The following is a 17,016-nucleotide window of genomic DNA, read 5'->3' as shown; positions in this document are numbered from 1 at the left end:
CTGCTTCCTGTGCAGATAGGTCATGTGTTAAGTAAGTAGCAATACAATTGGCCATAATACCTTAAAACAGCAAATTTTTTCCAACTGCTAAAAGAAATCATGAACATTCATTATTGGTGTTTGCTGGTAAGTTTAGTATGAAGATAAGATATCTGTCTCAAAACTTTTGGTACCATAAAAGGTACCTTTGATATGCACTTTTTTTGGTCATTATTTTAATTATTTATGTTAAAGCTTAAAAAATACTGGGTTTTTTTGGTTTTTTTTTCCTTGAGCCTTGGCTTCATGTGAGGTTTCATCAATTAAACACAAAAATAAAGAGTTGTCTGTCTTGTCTGAGGACAAAAAAAAGGGGAAATCTAGAGTCTGGACTTCGTAGGGCATACAAGGCCACCTTTCCTAAAACAGCTTTTATGGAGGAAAGCTAGATAGCAATTATATGTTCTCAGAAATATGGCAACCTGTCCACTGACTCAGTCCTCCCTTGTTTTGCAGGCTGTATCTGTCAAGTTTTCATGATATGAAGCTTAAAGAAATCCCTTCTTTCCCAGCCTGCTTGTTATAGTGTCTGCTTTTATATGCTGTGCTTTTAATGGAAATGTTTGATTGCATTTACTATGAGCTTACCTTAAACCTTGATTTGACATTTACACATCAACAAGTCTGTAAATTTGTACAGAATTCTCAAATAGTTAACAGTGTATTCATTAAAGTGTCCCCCTTTCAAAATTATATGTGGCTTGCTTCAGAAAAGGAGTATAGCTTTCATTTTAACTCTTAGCTAGAGATGTGTGTCTCCATATAGAGTAGCTTTCTCAGTCAAGGAAAGTAATATTCTGTATATATTTCTATCATTTGAAGTCCAGTTACTGGGGGTTTTATCCCCCCCTCCCTCTACACACACTTTACACTTAGAGCAAAAAGTCCTTGAACAAAATCTCTTTTTTTTTTCTCCTTTCACAGAATTGATGTAACTGAAGTTCAGATCACCATAACAATGCTGCTCTTGATAACTGCCTATGGAGGAACAGGATTATGGGACTATAAGGTGAGTGTATTAAGTGCTCAGAGTTCCTGTTGAATATCTTGTCAAGTTCCACAGTTCCTGTGGTATTTGAAGCTGCTCTGTGCAAGTACTATCAACACCTACCAGTTGTGTAATGTTGTTTTAGCTTATTGTACAACTGTAGGTCGTTTTAATGCCATAGTTAACTTAGATCTATTGGTGTGACCCCTGTGCACAGATTTATAGCTACACAGAGGAAAAAAGACCCCATCTGCCACATATAAACTTCTGATCTGGAGCTAGTACTCCACACATACTTAAGCTTCAGCAAATAGGGGTTTTTTCTGGTTTTATATATTTAGTATATTTTATTGTAAGGCATACATTTCAGTTAAACAATTTATCTTAAAATTTAAGGATTAAATGCTTCAATTTAATGAAACTGTGGGATGAAGCCAGGGGGTTTTGGTTAAGTTATCCATATTTGTGTCAATGCAGATGTACTGATTTTTAAGAATTATGTCACAGCCATGTAAATGTAAATATTTATAGTTAATGCATTGTTTTCTGTGCCAAAACTTTTCCATATCAGTGGCTTTTATTCTGATCTTTAAAGATGCACTTTATTGGACCGTATCAAAAGATCTTCAGCTTTCTAGGGCTTTTTACTCAGAAATTTATAGTTCTGATTGGTTATAGTGCAAAGAGCTGAGATTTACTTTTCCATACTATGGATTAACAATAGAAATGAAAACTAGTTCAAAAGTTTACTCAGCAATTAAGGAATGTTTAGCTAAACTTTGTTTCCTTTTCCCAGCCTTTTTTTTTCTGTTTTCAAAAAGCTTGTCCTCATGTTGGAAAGCAAAGTAGGTGCATTAAACTTAAGTTATGATTAATTTTTTCCTCACTATTAGAAGCTGTTGTAGTTATGCTGTATCACAAAAAAACTATATATTCAAAAAATGTAGTAAACAGTTTCCATTTATTACTTTTTTTTTAAATCCTCTGCTGCCTTTGGAAGTTTCCTTGACACTGAAATTGATTCCAAAAGGTAACTGTTAAATTAAAATTTGCATCTGGAGACTTTTCATGATAGTCCTATGATATGCAAAGATACAGCATACAAATAATATGACAAAACACACAGCAGGCAGATGGTGTCTGTTTTTCCTGTGGATCAGTGTTGTTTTATCCAGTGGAATAGAAAGAACTATCCCTCTTCCTGCTCCCATATCATGGTGATTGATGGCAGTAGTCTGTCATGTTTTTGCTTGTGTGGTGAAAATATTTGAAGAACATATTAAGGAGGAGCAGACTAAGATCTAGCTGAATTTCAAGAACAGAATTTAAGTACTCAGTAGTGGAGTTTAAGCATTACAAAAGATACTTCATGTTTTCTTAGTAAGGAAACAAATTTTAAACACTGTTCTCCTGAACTTGTTCCCAGGAAAATGAGGGTTCAAATAAAACATTTTTTTAGTAGGTAAGAGTGGCTGCTTTAATCATTTTTAAAAAAAGTGTTGTGTGCTTAACTTTTAATATCTTTCTCTTGTTTTGTTGTGGTTTGTTTGTTCTTTATTTTGGTTTTGTTTCTTTTGTGTTCTGCTAAGGTCCCTTTGCTGGGCTTAGAACTGAAGTTCTTTGCAGTTATTGGCATCTTGTGTGGAACAGCACTTTCTTTTTTCAATTACTTCCGTGTCATCTTTGGTGGAGGGGTTGGAAAGAATGGATCTACAATAGCAGTAAGTTGCTCTAAAAATTCAATTGAGGTTTGAATAATTTATGCCCATAATTTATTATGTTTCAGATGATTCATAAGGGTTTTATTTGTTTAAGCTTTTAAGCAGACAGGCATGTGAGTGTTAGGCTAAAGCAAAGTTTCTTATCTACTTTCTCTCTGCCTGTTACTGGATTTCTTCTGTCATGGGAACCAGCAGTGAATTTTCCTAAAAAATTGATTAGTGGTCAAAAGGTACTGCAAAGGGTGCTAAGAGCAGTAACATAATACTAATGGATTTTGACAAGTTTTGACAACTCTGGTTTTGTTTAATGGGATTTGAAATATGTATAAAACTTGGCCTTACCATGTGACTGAAGTTTAAAACAAATTTTCCATCCCTTTATATCTTAGGGAACAAGTGTTCTTTCACCAGCCCTGCACATTGGACTGCTTATCACACTGGCCATTACAATTTATAAAAAGTCTACAACTCAGCTGTTTGAAAAACATTCTTGCCTGTATGTCTTGACATTTGGGCTTGTGAATGCCAAAATTTCACAGAAGTTGGTGGTAAGTCAGTCCTAAACCTCCTAAACTAATCTGGTTCTTGGCTAAACACTTATTGGATCAGGGGGAACAGTTTTCCTGTTTTGCTTTGCTCTGTATTACCAGATTCATAGTGATCAAGACACTGAACTAGACTCAGGGCTCTACTGAGAGATTATATGTGACACTGATGAAAACACGTATTTGCTGTTGAATGGACTGGTTAGGACTTTCAGTTAACTTACTCCTAGAAATGCACTTACTGTCTGTTGTTAACATCCTAACTCTGGTCTCTTAAGGCTTACTAACAGTGCTGTGGCTTCTCCTTTAATTATCTGAAATAAGAATTTACTGTGATCATTAAAATGAAGAGAGAAACTTTTCTGTCTCTATTCTATCTTTTCAGTCTTTGTCTTTTTTGTACATAAAACACTCCTCAATGGATTAAAAAAATTGCCTTACTACAAATTTACCAACATCAATAATCCAGAGAGATGCTTTAATTTTTCCTCCAAAGATGACATTTTTTGAACACTAGAAAATAGGTATTCCACAGCCTTTCTTACTAAACAGTGAGAACAAGTGTTGCCACCTAAGAAAAGGTCTGCTTCTTAGTTAACTTTTGGCTAGGGAAAACTAAAATTAAAAAAAAAAATTCATAGTATTTGTTTTCAGTAATACACTTGCATAGTCTTACAGTTTGAATACAGTGCTGGAAAACTAGAGAGTGGGGAGCTCCTGCATGTAGCTGAAGTGCATGGGTATAGATGTAACTTCCAAGAGGTCATTGCTAGGCAAGAATGTGATGCCTGTTTGCTGGTAGTTAAAACAATCTTGCAGGGATGCACTTTTTAATTTTTATTTTTTTCAAACATAGGTGGCTCACATGACAAAAAGTGAAATTTGTCTTCAGGACTCTGCATTTATTGGGCCAGGACTTCTGTTTTTGGACCAGTACTTCAACAGTTTCATTGATGAATATATTGTTCTGTGGATAGCATTGGTAAGTGTTTTATACTTTTTCTCTGGACCGTGCTTTAAGGAATGGATTGAGAATTGTCCCTGTCATTCTGCTCTGCCATTTCTGACTTGCTCACATTTCTGCTGTCACTGCAGAGGGAGTGGGGGGTACCAAGTAAATATGTTTTTGGGAGCTGGCTGGCTTGCTTTCCTTGGAACACAGAAATGAAAGTAAATTTATAAATCTCTCCTGAAATTATGCTTTAGTCCATGTGGATTTTTAAAAGTCATTCTGTGAACTGCAGACAAATGGTTTTTAACAGATGTTTTAAGTGTTTAGTGCTGTTAAGATGTTGGGTTTTGTGATGGTTTTATTTTTAATTCTAAACTAGATCACTCTGCAGCTGTATGTTACAATGGATGCATTTATGTTATGCTTGTCACTTAGATAAATTCTGATTGAAGTGTAGCATATTTATAGTAGGGACAATTTAAAAAAATTGATTTTTTTAACCTGTTCTGTTTTGTTCTTTTGAAGTTCATATCCTTGTTTGATATGCTGAGATATGCCAGTGGTGTGTGCCTACAGATTGCTGCTCATCTTCATATACATGTCTTCAGAATTTCATCTCATCAAGCTCCTGAGCAGGTTCAAAACCATAATGACTGATTAAATAAGTCAAGGACAAGAGAAGACGCAGTTAGGGGAATGAAGCAGCAGCCTCTGTGTTTTTGGGAAGACAGATTAAGCATTTGAAGAAAACAGTTTTATGAGAAAGTTGACTGTGTTTCAGACATTACCAGATGTTAGACTTAGTAGGTACAAAGTTCTGCAGATGCTGTTGTACTCTTGAACCAGTATTTCCCTGTGTTTCAGACCACAAATACTACATTTGAAAATGTTGCCATTTCCTGTTAGGTAACTTTAATTCTGTACTTCTCTTCTGGTGAATGTAGATGCAAACCAAGGTGCTACCAGCCAGAATTCGAAGAGGAATTTCATGTCTTATCTTGTAGCATTGGGTTCTAAAGTTTTGTTGGAACTGCTCTAAAGTGGTTGTCAGATGTTCCAATGAATTCAATCCTGCATTATTAAGACTGGTAAAATGAGGCAGCCATGACCTAAAAATCACTCATTCTCTCCTCTGGTACTTCTAAGGAACAAGCTCTTGGATAAAGGAGATAAAGGAGGTACAGCTCAGGAAAATTTTCTTCTGATTCAAAGTACTGTTATGAGTGCCTTTAGAATTCATGCATTCTCTAAGTACATAACCTACTGCTACCACATGGAACTTTAGCTTGCACTTTCTTTCAAGGCCAGTTTCTGGTTCTGTGGTCACAGTAAGGTCAGTCTCATTGTACTTCACCCTTATCTAGACTACAGCTAGCTGTGTAAGGAGAGGACTGACTTTAGGCACCCTAACTTGTATCTGTAAGTCTACACAAGTGAAGGACAAAGCTCATTGATAAACTCCAAAGCCTGTGGCTCCAGCCCTGCAGCCCACCTTTCTGTATTTCCCTCTCTGGTCTTTTTGCTAACCCTGTGTTCAATTACCTTACAATTGATCCTATTGTCTCGTACCTACCACTGTACTTTATCCAAACAAAAGGGCACAAAACTGAACCATAATGTAAAACTCTCCAAAACAGGAACTCAGGCCCAATATCAGCTTCTTTCTTCAAGAACTGACCCACTGGGTAACATAATATATGTAACAAGGGGGCTGTTGCCATTATAGAAAAGCTGAATGAAAAATTGATTACTTGCACACAAACCCCATACATAAGCTCCTTTCAAGAGGTACTACTTGAATATGGTTTATGTAAAAAGCTGTTGAATATAAGTGTGCATTACTCTCTCCAGTTGCCGATATGTACCTGAGCTTCTGAGTTAATGAAGTCCTTCCTGAACTGCCCAATAAAGAATGCCATGGTTTGTTTTAAAAAGACTACCACTGCTTATTAGTTCGAAAATACTTCCTGAGGTGTTTAAGGAACTTTTAAAGTGGTGTATTGTCTGCTGGTCTGGAGGAAATAAAATACATCCACCACCCTCCTGCCTAAGAAGAATATAATGATCATTTTGAGGATCTGTTGCTGTAACAGTTACTGCTAAAGGACTACAACTCAAAGTGACTAATATAAATTCAGAATGAATCCTAATACTCCTGTTTGAGACTGGAAATGACACAGCATCTGCACATGAACCCAGGCTGTGGTCAAATAGAAAGAAGATGGTAATGACCATTTTACTTTGGCTGAATACAGTAAGCAAATTAACCTCCTGATGAAAAGACACAGGCAACATCTTAAGAGTGAAATGAGTCAGTTCTCCACAATGGTCAAAACTGTGTGCTGGCATAGCAGGTATAGGTAGTTTTGAGGATATGACTGAGGTATGTGGATAATAGGAGACTAATGCAGAAATCACTCAGAAAATCAGAACCATGACTCAATACTAACAAATAAAACCAGAAGCAGGAGGTAATGCTAACAAATAAGCTCCTGTTGAAGATCTGAAGCAGAACCTGTCACCTATTTCATAGCCTCCTGTCACTGGCCTGAGAGGGCTAAGACTCAGTAATTACAAAGCAGCATTGTTACTGGTTACCATGAGAGGCCCATATCCCCTCATGCATCAGTGTAGCAGTATAACTCCCATGTTTGCTCCTGTCCTGAATTCTGGCAGGGGCAGAACAAGAAGTTCTATACTCATTATAACAAAAAAGCTGAAGTTAATGCAAGTTAGCCATCACTAGTTTGGCTTCCAGACATGGAGAACCACCATCAAATGACTTGACTCAAAATGCTCATAGGCTGAGAAGATAAATATGGTTTTGAAACACATTGTTGTGACAACATCACATTTGGTGTGTGTGGGTGTGTGGATGTTTTTTATCTACTGTTGTATTAAATCAAAACATTAAATATGTTGGCAACTATCTAATTTTTAAAAGTAGATATTCAGATGTTATGCTTTTCTGTAAAAACAAACTGCATGTGCACTAAGCCAATTGTTTAGTTTATACTTACTGTAATGAGCTACATGCAAGATAAATGCTTTACCCTTAAAACTCAGGCCTCCCTAAATTGCTAGTCATTTGGAATTGCAAAAAATAATATTCCATCTCAAAGGCTTGTAATAGCCTGTACTAAATAAATGAGGTAAATTTCTTCTAGCAGTGGTTCTACAGAAAGCAGACCCCAAAATGCATAATGTTTAATTATTGTTACTTGAGCGGGTACATGAAACTCATAATTTAACTAAAAAAAACCTCCATTTGCTGGACAAATTACAGCAGTTTATAAATCTCATACTAATACAGAGATAGTACAATGTCTAGACTAACAAAAGAGTTAACAAAATTTACTTCAATTTACCATAATACACATCATTAAACAATTCTGTCTGAGCTATGTCATATCCTGTGAATTGTTATAACAGCTAATATATCAGCAGACTAATTGAAACTGTGACAATCTGCAGCTTGTTAGAAATGCTTCTATTTACAAAATGTACCTAAAGGCCTCAAGTTATTATGTAAAGTCTGGGTAATGCATGTTTCATTAATTCTTCCCCTTGTCACAATTTGGTATATAAAAGTGAAACTATTTGAAGTCCAGTGCTATTGGAAGTGGCCATGAAATTTTTAAAAATCAACTGAACAGACAGTGAATGGTTTGGGGTCCATACTGCCCCCCAGTAATAGAAGTTTACTAAGATATGTTCTTACAACATGAACAGAGAAGATTAGAACAATCTAGGAAAGAGTGTAATAGGAACCTTGAAACATTTAAATCTCAACATCCTTCTAATGCCTGTACTTGTATCGTGTTACTTAGGTACAAGTTGCTCCTCCACTGAGCCATCAGAATAACATGGACTGAAGAGACTTGCGAACAGTTGCCATCTCCTGCTGTTGCTGTCACAAGAAAAGGAGATAATGCTGAACAAATGCTGTATAAATATGATTTCTTTGAATTAAATGAATGTCAAATGACTTTTAATTGAATGTTCTATTTTTGCATTTAACTAACTTCATAGATCTATACTCACAGTGTCCATCATAATCTTCTTCTGCAACAGCGCCATTTCCTTGCGAAGTTCATTTTGGGCACCAGCCAGAAGATTTTCATTGCTCTTCTCCAGCTCTTCCATGCTCTGAAGTTAAGGATAATATTAATTCAGAACTCCTCAGTGTCAAGCAGTTAATTTAAAACAACCAAACAAACCAAGAATTATTCATACTACAATTTAATTTTTACAGTGGTCACAGATAATTGATGAGTTTGTCACAAACTTGGCAGAGGAATCACACAGGACTTCATACTCCAGTCTACATTCCTATTTAAACAGTATGTACCCTGGGAAGAGGATAGAGCCCTCCAGTCAGCCTCTGTGAGGTCTCAGCTACTTTTTCTGCATTTCATATAAGATAAAAATTCTACAGGAGGAGATTGAACAGACATCTGTCAGGAATTCAAAGGGTTCAATATTATGACAACCTTGCTGGACTTGAAGTGAGGAGTATAAACCCCACTGCGCTTCTTTGCACACTTCTCCCCAAATAAGCCAAATAAAACTCCCTGGTTATCTTCCCTTTTTTACATACGATTACACTTACCTCTGTGTATGTGTCTAGTTGCATTTTCCTTAATTTGTATTTATTTAAGCTTATTTGAGGTTTGACTTCTAGCTTTCGATATTTTTTGAGGAGAAAAATCAAAGTGATACTTGACCTTCTGTTCAGTTTTTCCTCTTTGATGGTGACATTTTTGACATTTTGGAACAGTTATTATTTATTAATGCTTCTGTAATATACTCAGTAAATTTTGATTTTTTTAAACTAAGAGTTGCTCCATTTCAGATTTATTTTTATCAACTACCAGGCTTGGAAAAAACCCAAACCAAACACCAAGCTTATCATAACTGAAATTTCAAAACCAGCTAGGAAATTACTTGAACTGAAATTAAGGTTTGTCAGAAATTGATGGACTTGAATCTGCCCTGTATAGTGGCAGCTGGTGAAGCCACACCTGGAGTGCTTCAGGGTCCAGTGCAGACTCCTGAGGACAAGAAAGACATAATCATACAGGATAGATTCCAGCAAAGGGTCATGAAAAGTATTAAGGCACAGAAGGTTTTCTCTTGTGAGGAATGCCTTTAACTAAAAAAGTAAAATTTTTGTGTGGTTGTACTCAAAACAGTTTTTTTGCTTGCTGTCTGGTATGTTACTTACTTTGTTAAAGAAATACCTAACAACTTGAAACACTAAATTAATATAGCTTTCTTACGTGATATGATAAGGATCAGCTGCTTTCCAAGAAAAAGATTTACCTTTAAGAACTGCTCATAGAGTTGCTTAATGGTCTTCAGTCTCTGACTTTGAACTATTCTTGCCTGTTGAAAAACCTTTTGTTGCTGACGAAGCATATTCTGAAGCAGAAGCAAAAGAAAAATGTAATTCCATCAGTTGTTAAGCAGAGTGCTCGGACAGCACACCAGTTTCATTTTCAGAATCAGAAAATCTTCTATTGGAAATTTGTGCCTTATAATGTGGATCTCTGCCTGGAGAAGTTATCCTGGCTTTTATTAATCAAAGTAAGACTGAAGACTGGATTAAGCCCCAAGTCACCTCCTGAGGTCTCTTGCAACCTGAATTATCCCTGTAAAATCTCATGAGGATTGCCATGCCCCACAGCTTCTTAGGGTATCCTAGAGGAATGTGCTACCTAGGGAAAAGCAAACCTTGCAAATGTTGGAAGTACAAACAGAGCAACAGCACATGATTACATTCCATTGTATAGCTCCTATCGTCTTTCAGTGATCAAATTCTCTTACATTTATTATATACAGACATATTTTTAAGGAATGTATGCTAAAAAACAACTACTTTCCTTTATTCCTTTGTTCCCTGAACCCAAAGATTATGGATGGAGAGAAACAGCACGTCTTTCTTCTCCTTAAATGGTCCTTGCTTTTCTCAAGCCGTATGCTGGCCTAGGGCATCACTTAACAGTGTTTATAAACTTGCAATAAAGTTTATAAATGCACCTCTCTTCCCAAAATTAAACAATCATATATTTATATTTAAACTACATTAGTGTTTTTACATTTCTTGAGTATTGAAACAACAGTATTCCCTCCTTGTGGAAAATACAGTGAAGTTCCCACCATGCTGGAAACTCACCGCTAGTTTTTCTTCCTGCTCCTCTGCCTTTTGCACATCTACATCCCACTGCTGAAATAAAGTCAGGAACTGCTGGGAGAACTCATGATTGAGCTTCTGCCTATAAACAGACACTGTCTGTAAGTGTGACAGATGCTACAGGGAATTACAAGGAAAGCTAAGGTTCAACATACCAATGGAACAGAATAAAAGCTGGCATAGATAAAGAAATAGGCTACTTTGACATCTGATCCCATTTCAATACTGTATGTTTTGAAAAACTGAACACACACATACACTGAGTGGATGTGGAATACATCTATAGAGACAGCACTCCCATAAAATACTGGTTAAAAAGAACTTGTAACAACTCTTCTTCCTAACAGTGTCAAGTTTTCTGAGATTTACCATGTTTTTCTAATTCAATTACAGGTGGTTGCTTTAATATAAGGTGTTTACATTGCAAAACTGATAAGCTCATTTCTTAAAATTTTGTCCATACAAGTTTCAAATACAAATAAATGTAGAACAACACCAAGACAGTTACAAGTATTGCTGACTTTTAGTTTTTAACTGTCTCTTTTTTCACTTACTCTATCTCTGGTATCAGATGTAGTAATTAAATACACCTTAAGAGGTGAGAGGAGTGTTAAGGAAGGTGAAAGTTATTTACTTTCTTAACCAGAATGATATTAAAGTTTTACTGAACATTTTTCAGTTTTCAGGTAGAAACAGAAAATTCCAAAGTGGGGAACCCCTCCCCGCATTGTTTTAAAATACATAATAACATCAAAGGTCACTTTCCATAAAGATAAAAGTAAGCCCCACTCTTTAATGTACCTTGCTCTCTGAGCTCCAAATCTTAAATTTGTCCGTTCAAAAGAGAATGTGCTAAATTATTACTGTCACATTAACAAAGTGGACACAATTGAAGGCAGCAGAGGCCCTGAGCAGATGTTTAACATTAGATACAGTACTTGCTATTGCAAGGTGACAGACCAGCTATCCATGCTGTCACCCAGAAGGGAATCTAGTTCCACAGGCTTGGAAACCAAGAGGAAAGGTCACCTTTGCTCCTGCTGCGTTTTCCAAACATGTTCAATCTTCTGGTTACTGGTTTTGAGTGAGGCTTTTGTGTACATTTCTAATCGTTTCCTCTTAGCTAAGAGAGCCTTGTTAATGTCAGCTGAAAGCCAAAGAATATTTAGAAATTAGGCATACTGGATATGCATTAAAAAGGCTGATGAGTTACACTTTGGAGAAGCAAATGAGGTGTGTTCTAGCAACAAGAAGCTGGTGTGATCTGATGTGGTGATGTCCCTCAGCCTGCTGGTGGCACTGGTGTGAATGCTGTTTCTTTATGCCTGTCACACATCCTAACCAACACCTGTTTCAGAGTCATATGCCAATTTCTTGAATTTCAGAAATAAATTAAGGTTAGCATGTGGTTACTATCCCTGTGAACATACTGAATGAATGAATAACTATTTTTATACTTCAGAGAGACAGTACTTTTAAAGTATTAATATAAGTTACTGTGTTTGTTTCACTTCAGTTTACATTTGGAGATTTATCAAGTCACAGCTTAAGATTAATACAGTAATTTGTTTTCCTTCTCACTGTAGATTGCAGGAAACATCTGTCAAACTCTAATTTGCTGAGACATCTGTCTCTGCTAATGCCAAACCCACTATTTTGTGCAGACAGCATCCTCTCTCTGATCCATTCATTCTCCCTCCTTCCCATCCTTCCTTTCTTTCCTTTTTTGAGTCTTAAATTACAGACAGTCATAACTTTTTAGCATTGAAATCCTCCTTTTATCTGAATTGCCAGATCTCTAATACCATTCTAATATGTAATAAAAAAATTATAATTTTGTGACAGCCAGAAGTCCTAATTTGTGGATTAAGGAGTCACTCGAGCTTCTCTTTCACCTTAAATTTGATGTGCAAGTAATGACTGTACAGGTTTCCTTTATTACATACAATTAAAGTATTATTCAGTTACTGAGTGTATAATGCTGGCATTAAGATGGTTTCCCTTCCTTCCACAGCTTTTTGATGACTGCTTACTCTGTGATGGGTATTGTTCATTCTCTACAAATGTTAGAAGTATTTTTTCTCTATCCTGTCACTCTCTAGAATTCAGCTGGTAATTTAACTAGGTAAAGCCACCTGAGGATCTGATTATGACTACACTAAACCCTGCTGGGTGACACACACAAATTGCTCATCACTGGATGACCAGCATTACTTCCCCTCGTTATCTGGCTGTTCCAGAAACTCATATTCCTTCTGACTGCTGAAATTCTCTTACCTGCTGATTCCCTGTTCTCTGTATTTCTGGAAGTGCTAAGTACAGACTGCTCTCTCATTCTGTATCACAACTAAATTCTACTTCCAAAATTGCTAGAATTAGAACTGTTTGTTCTCTTTTGCTGCTTATATTAACATTTACATTTCCCTTATTTCTCACTCAAGTCTTGCCATCCCTAGTATCCTCTATGCCAGTGTAACAAAAAATTGAGTGAGAACAACAGCAAACTGCTATTGTCCCTTTTCTCTACAATATATTTACTACCTTTTAAACTTCATCTTAAAATTGGAATTGATTATCCAAAGCACTCATGCATCTTTCCCTTTTCCTTTGTAATTATCTACACTTACAAGCTGTGACTCATTTATATGCAGATATTCCCTCCTCTTCTTTCCCTCTGCTCTCCTTAGATATAACTTTTTTTTTCCTGCTTTATTCAGAAATGCTGGAAAGTGCTGCAGAGACTTAGTCATTTCACATAAGTCTTGGAAGTTATTTTATGGTGAGTTATTACTGCCCACTCTGCAACTATATTTTATTTATTAGAATGTAAATGTACTTACCTCCAAATCTCTCCAACATATTCTGTACTTCACCCCTACAAAACAGTGTTTCAAATTTTTATTTGCCCATTTTCTGACTTTAGACCTGTTGAATATGCTTAGAACTAATTTTATTCACATGCTTATTACTTCTAAGCAGTAACAGAACTGCCACAAGATCATTTTACTCCTTCTCCTGTGAGGAGATTTCTTTTTCAGATTAATTTGCCTTTTTTTTAATACAATGCTAGAATCTATTAGCTACTCCCCAGTAAAGAGGCACTGTTATATAAAGAGGCACTTAACATGCCTTGAGTAAGGGGAGTCAGTAAAGACAACTGATTATTCCCTATAACAAAGAAAACAAAATCTGTATTTGGAATACCAAATGAAAACAAGTCCCACTCAGTTAGCTTGACTGGCACAGTAAAAAATCCCAAGGCAAATAATTTCAGGGTTGTTTTTGCAGCATCTTTAAGATGGTAACACCAGTGTGTAAGGCAGTGTTACAATACAGTAAAAACAGTATCTTCAACCTAACAGTTATAATCTGCTTGGAAACTCTTTTAGCATGTACTTTTTTGTTACATTTACACTGTCCATGAATATTAGATTTGATTAATATTTATTCACCCTTCATGAAATAAAAATAAAATAATTTATTTTTCATGCAATATGTAAATTGTTTAAAGTATTGCTAATATCTTCAAGCAACTAAAATGAGAAGAAAAAAGTTAATAGGATTTAATGACATTATCAACAATTAAACAAGTAATCTTTTAAAAGAAATTTTAAGAATACACAAATATATCAATTTTTTCTGCATGTTCAATAGAAACTACAAAGAAACGGAAGAATTACAATTTAAAAATGCCTTTTCTTAAAATTCTTTTTTTACCTACCACTACTGTATTATCTATCAATTGATTTTTTTAATCAAATACTAAAAAAAACCCAAACCAAACCCAAACAAGGCAAAAATAAGCATAGTGAATAACTGAAGTTGGTATCTATTTAAGACCTGCTTATTTTGGAAAAAGCCCCCAAATATCTAACCTTACCCCACATCATCTGGAACCACATGAGTATTCACCAGAGGTCTTTTCTTTCCATGCTTGTCCATTACTGGTATGTCACCTTAAGGAGGAGCATAGAAATATTTACAAAAATACATTTTGTGTTGGTTGTTCACATTATTAAAAGTGCAATTACTTTTCTGTAATGCTATTTCTGTAATGCCCATGTCTCATGGTCAGTTCCCATCAGTAACATAGGCAGCTCCTGTAACTCTGAGTCTGGAGCTGGCAGAAGGTGAATTGCTCTGCAAGGCCAGACTGGGGCTGGCACTGCTCTGAGTTCTCTGCCCTGGTCCCAAATAGTTTTACTTTCTCTGGCCACTACTACACCATTACTCACAACTCACAATATAGCAATCATGAGAAAGCTAAAAATAACAGAAAAATTTATAAAAGTCCAATTTGAATTTACTGTAAAAAAGGTACTGTAATTCTGCACCTTTAAAAAGAAAAATCACAAATAGATATTTATATTATTTTGAAAATTACCAATCAAAATGGCACAGTAGGAGCCTGGTGGTCTTTGGCATTACAAACCATGCTGTGCTCAGTCCCTGGCTGACTCAGAAGTTCTTCCCTTCTTTTCATAATCACAAATGTGATAAAATTCACATTTTACAAATGTCCTAAAAATTTCATATAAGCACCTTCTCTAATATCTTCCTCTGATCCACTCAGTTCTTTTCTTTCCTCCTCAAAGTCAAAAGTAGGTATGGTCTGATCTTCCTGTGCTGGTTTACCAGCTTTTCCTCCATGCTTTCTTCCTGATGGTGCCATGGTGAGATCTTTCCCTACTGAAACAGTATATTGTATTTGTGACATAACTTCCTCCAAAATAAACTGGAAATAAATATGTTCTCATGCTTACCTGGACCTATTATGGGTATCTCTTTAACAGTCTGCACCTGTAAAGATATGCAAGCAGTCAAACTGGTTTAGTTTTGAGGCATTCCACAGCATTACCCATCAGTGATGCTTTTAAAAACATGCTAAAAAAATGCCAGGGCTATTGGGAACATACTTGATTCTGCTGGAAAAAAAAGATAAAGTACCCATTTTCTTAAGATGTCTGCCAGCTTAGCGTCCATAAGGTTTATTACACATTTTGTCATATCCTGTACTGCATTCCCCAAAAGATACGCTAATATTCTACTGTCCAAAACAGAGAAACGATAAGCCATAGAGAACAATGTGATCCTACAAGCCATCCCACACTTTAAAGTCAAATATACATATGCTTATGCCATTTTTTAAAATCCTGAGCAACTTCCAGGTTCTGATTTATCTTCCTTATAGCTATTACACCTCTGCATTCTGTAATGTAAGTAATGCCATTTCTATACTGGCAAACATGTTACACATAATCTACCCTCTTAAAAAAATATTCATTTATTTACTTTAGTAAACCTCTCATTCTAGACACAATCCAACAATGCTAGAAATATCAGTAAGTTTTCCACTAGCCAGGGCAGCGAGAGACCTAAAAATTAAGTTCACACATGAAAATTGAGAACTTCATTAAAGAAATTTTGAATTTCAAGGACTGTGAGGTCCCCTCAACATTATCAACTCTCTCACACACCTCAGTTTTCTATTTCTGTTTTTGTTGGTTTATTTTTTAGTTATTTGTCACTAGATGTGAAAATGTTTTTTAGTTCCAAATTCCATGTACAATCCATGTACAAACATGGCCACACTACGCTAAGGAAAGAGTACTTTTTAATACCGAGCTTTTTCTGAGGTTGATGCTTCTCTATGTAGTATATAGAATTTTAGATTTTACAAGTGTCTTGAAAAACAAGCCTCTTTATTGGAAAAGACTGGAAAATCAAAAGACTTTGCATTAGAATTATCCTCAAATGAGAAAAAATTGCCAAGACTTAATCTGCTTTTCGACTACTGACTGTTGAGGACATGATGTAAAGGAGGAGAGTGCTGGGCCATAATGTCTAGCTGTGCCTGTCCCTGTGCTGCCAAGGCACTTTTAACTTTGAACTGCAAGCATCTATTTTATCTGAGATACTGACACTTTTCTTTGTATTAAAAATCAGTTTACAAAGCAGAACTTCTCAGTCCCCCTCAACTAGGTATAAAACAATCCTGTCACCTCACAAGCCCAAGCAGCCCCCGCCCATCCCGTGTAGGTACCTGTTTTAGCCGATCTGAGTGTCTTCAATCCACAGCTGTATATTTTAACAGTGATTTTTAGACAAACTCACCTCTTTTTTTTTTCTCCACCCTGCCCCAAAATGATATTAAACAAACGGGTGGTTGTGCGGGGCTTTCCACCGTGGGGACCCACCTCAGAGCAGTCAGGGAGACTTGGGCCCTCAGCTGCAGCCTGAGGGGACGCACAGGCGGCAGCGACAGCGCTGCTCGCACCTCCCTTCGCAGCACAGGGAAGCCCGCCGGTCCCAACGGGAGCCCCGCCGGTCCCAAAGGGAGCCCCGCCGCTCCCAAAGGGAGCCCCGCCAGTCCCAAAGCCCCGGGGTCCCGGGCAGCCCTCCCGCCGCTCCGCCGCCGCCTCAGCGCCTGCCGCGGCCGGGAAAGGGCGGGAACGGGCGCGGCCGGGCCGCGGCTCCGCCGCCCTCAGGAGCCTCGCGCTGCTCGAAAGCTTCATCCCGCTTTGAGAACGGAGCCGTGCTTCAAATTACTATTAAATCATTAAAGCTGCAAGGTT

General features: G+C 36.8%; 2 protein-coding genes across 2 annotated transcripts in view; one reads left to right on the top strand and one right to left on the bottom strand.

Annotated features, from left to right (window-relative positions):
* Nucleotides 1-9,083, top strand: part of CHPT1 (choline phosphotransferase 1) — a 21,242-nt gene extending 12,159 nt beyond the window's left edge. The window contains exons 4-8 of the mRNA XM_030959711.1: nucleotides 964-1,048; nucleotides 2,617-2,748; nucleotides 3,138-3,296; nucleotides 4,150-4,275; nucleotides 4,771-9,083. Coding sequence (XP_030815571.1) covers nucleotides 964-1,048; nucleotides 2,617-2,748; nucleotides 3,138-3,296; nucleotides 4,150-4,275; nucleotides 4,771-4,902 — 634 coding nt within the window. The 3' untranslated portion in view covers nucleotides 4,903-9,083. The remainder of the gene's footprint in view (nucleotides 1-963; nucleotides 1,049-2,616; nucleotides 2,749-3,137; nucleotides 3,297-4,149; nucleotides 4,276-4,770) is intronic.
* On the bottom strand, nucleotides 7,722-17,016 carry SYCP3 (synaptonemal complex protein 3). Its single transcript, XM_030959712.1, has 9 exons — nucleotides 16,639-17,016; nucleotides 14,984-15,241; nucleotides 14,322-14,397; nucleotides 13,282-13,316; nucleotides 11,471-11,588; nucleotides 10,424-10,523; nucleotides 9,571-9,669; nucleotides 8,290-8,394; nucleotides 7,722-8,155 (listed from the first exon to the last, which is right to left on the bottom strand). Exons 2-9 carry the CDS (start codon nucleotides 15,156-15,158, stop codon nucleotides 8,102-8,104), a joined length of 762 nt encoding a protein of 253 aa, XP_030815572.1. The 5' UTR covers nucleotides 15,159-15,241; nucleotides 16,639-17,016; the 3' UTR covers nucleotides 7,722-8,101.

This window comes from Camarhynchus parvulus, chromosome 1A, assembly GCF_901933205.1.
Source record: "Camarhynchus parvulus chromosome 1A, STF_HiC, whole genome shotgun sequence".
Taxonomy (NCBI): Eukaryota; Metazoa; Chordata; class Aves; order Passeriformes; family Thraupidae; genus Camarhynchus; species Camarhynchus parvulus.
This window is presented reverse-complemented; position numbering and strand designations above follow the sequence as displayed.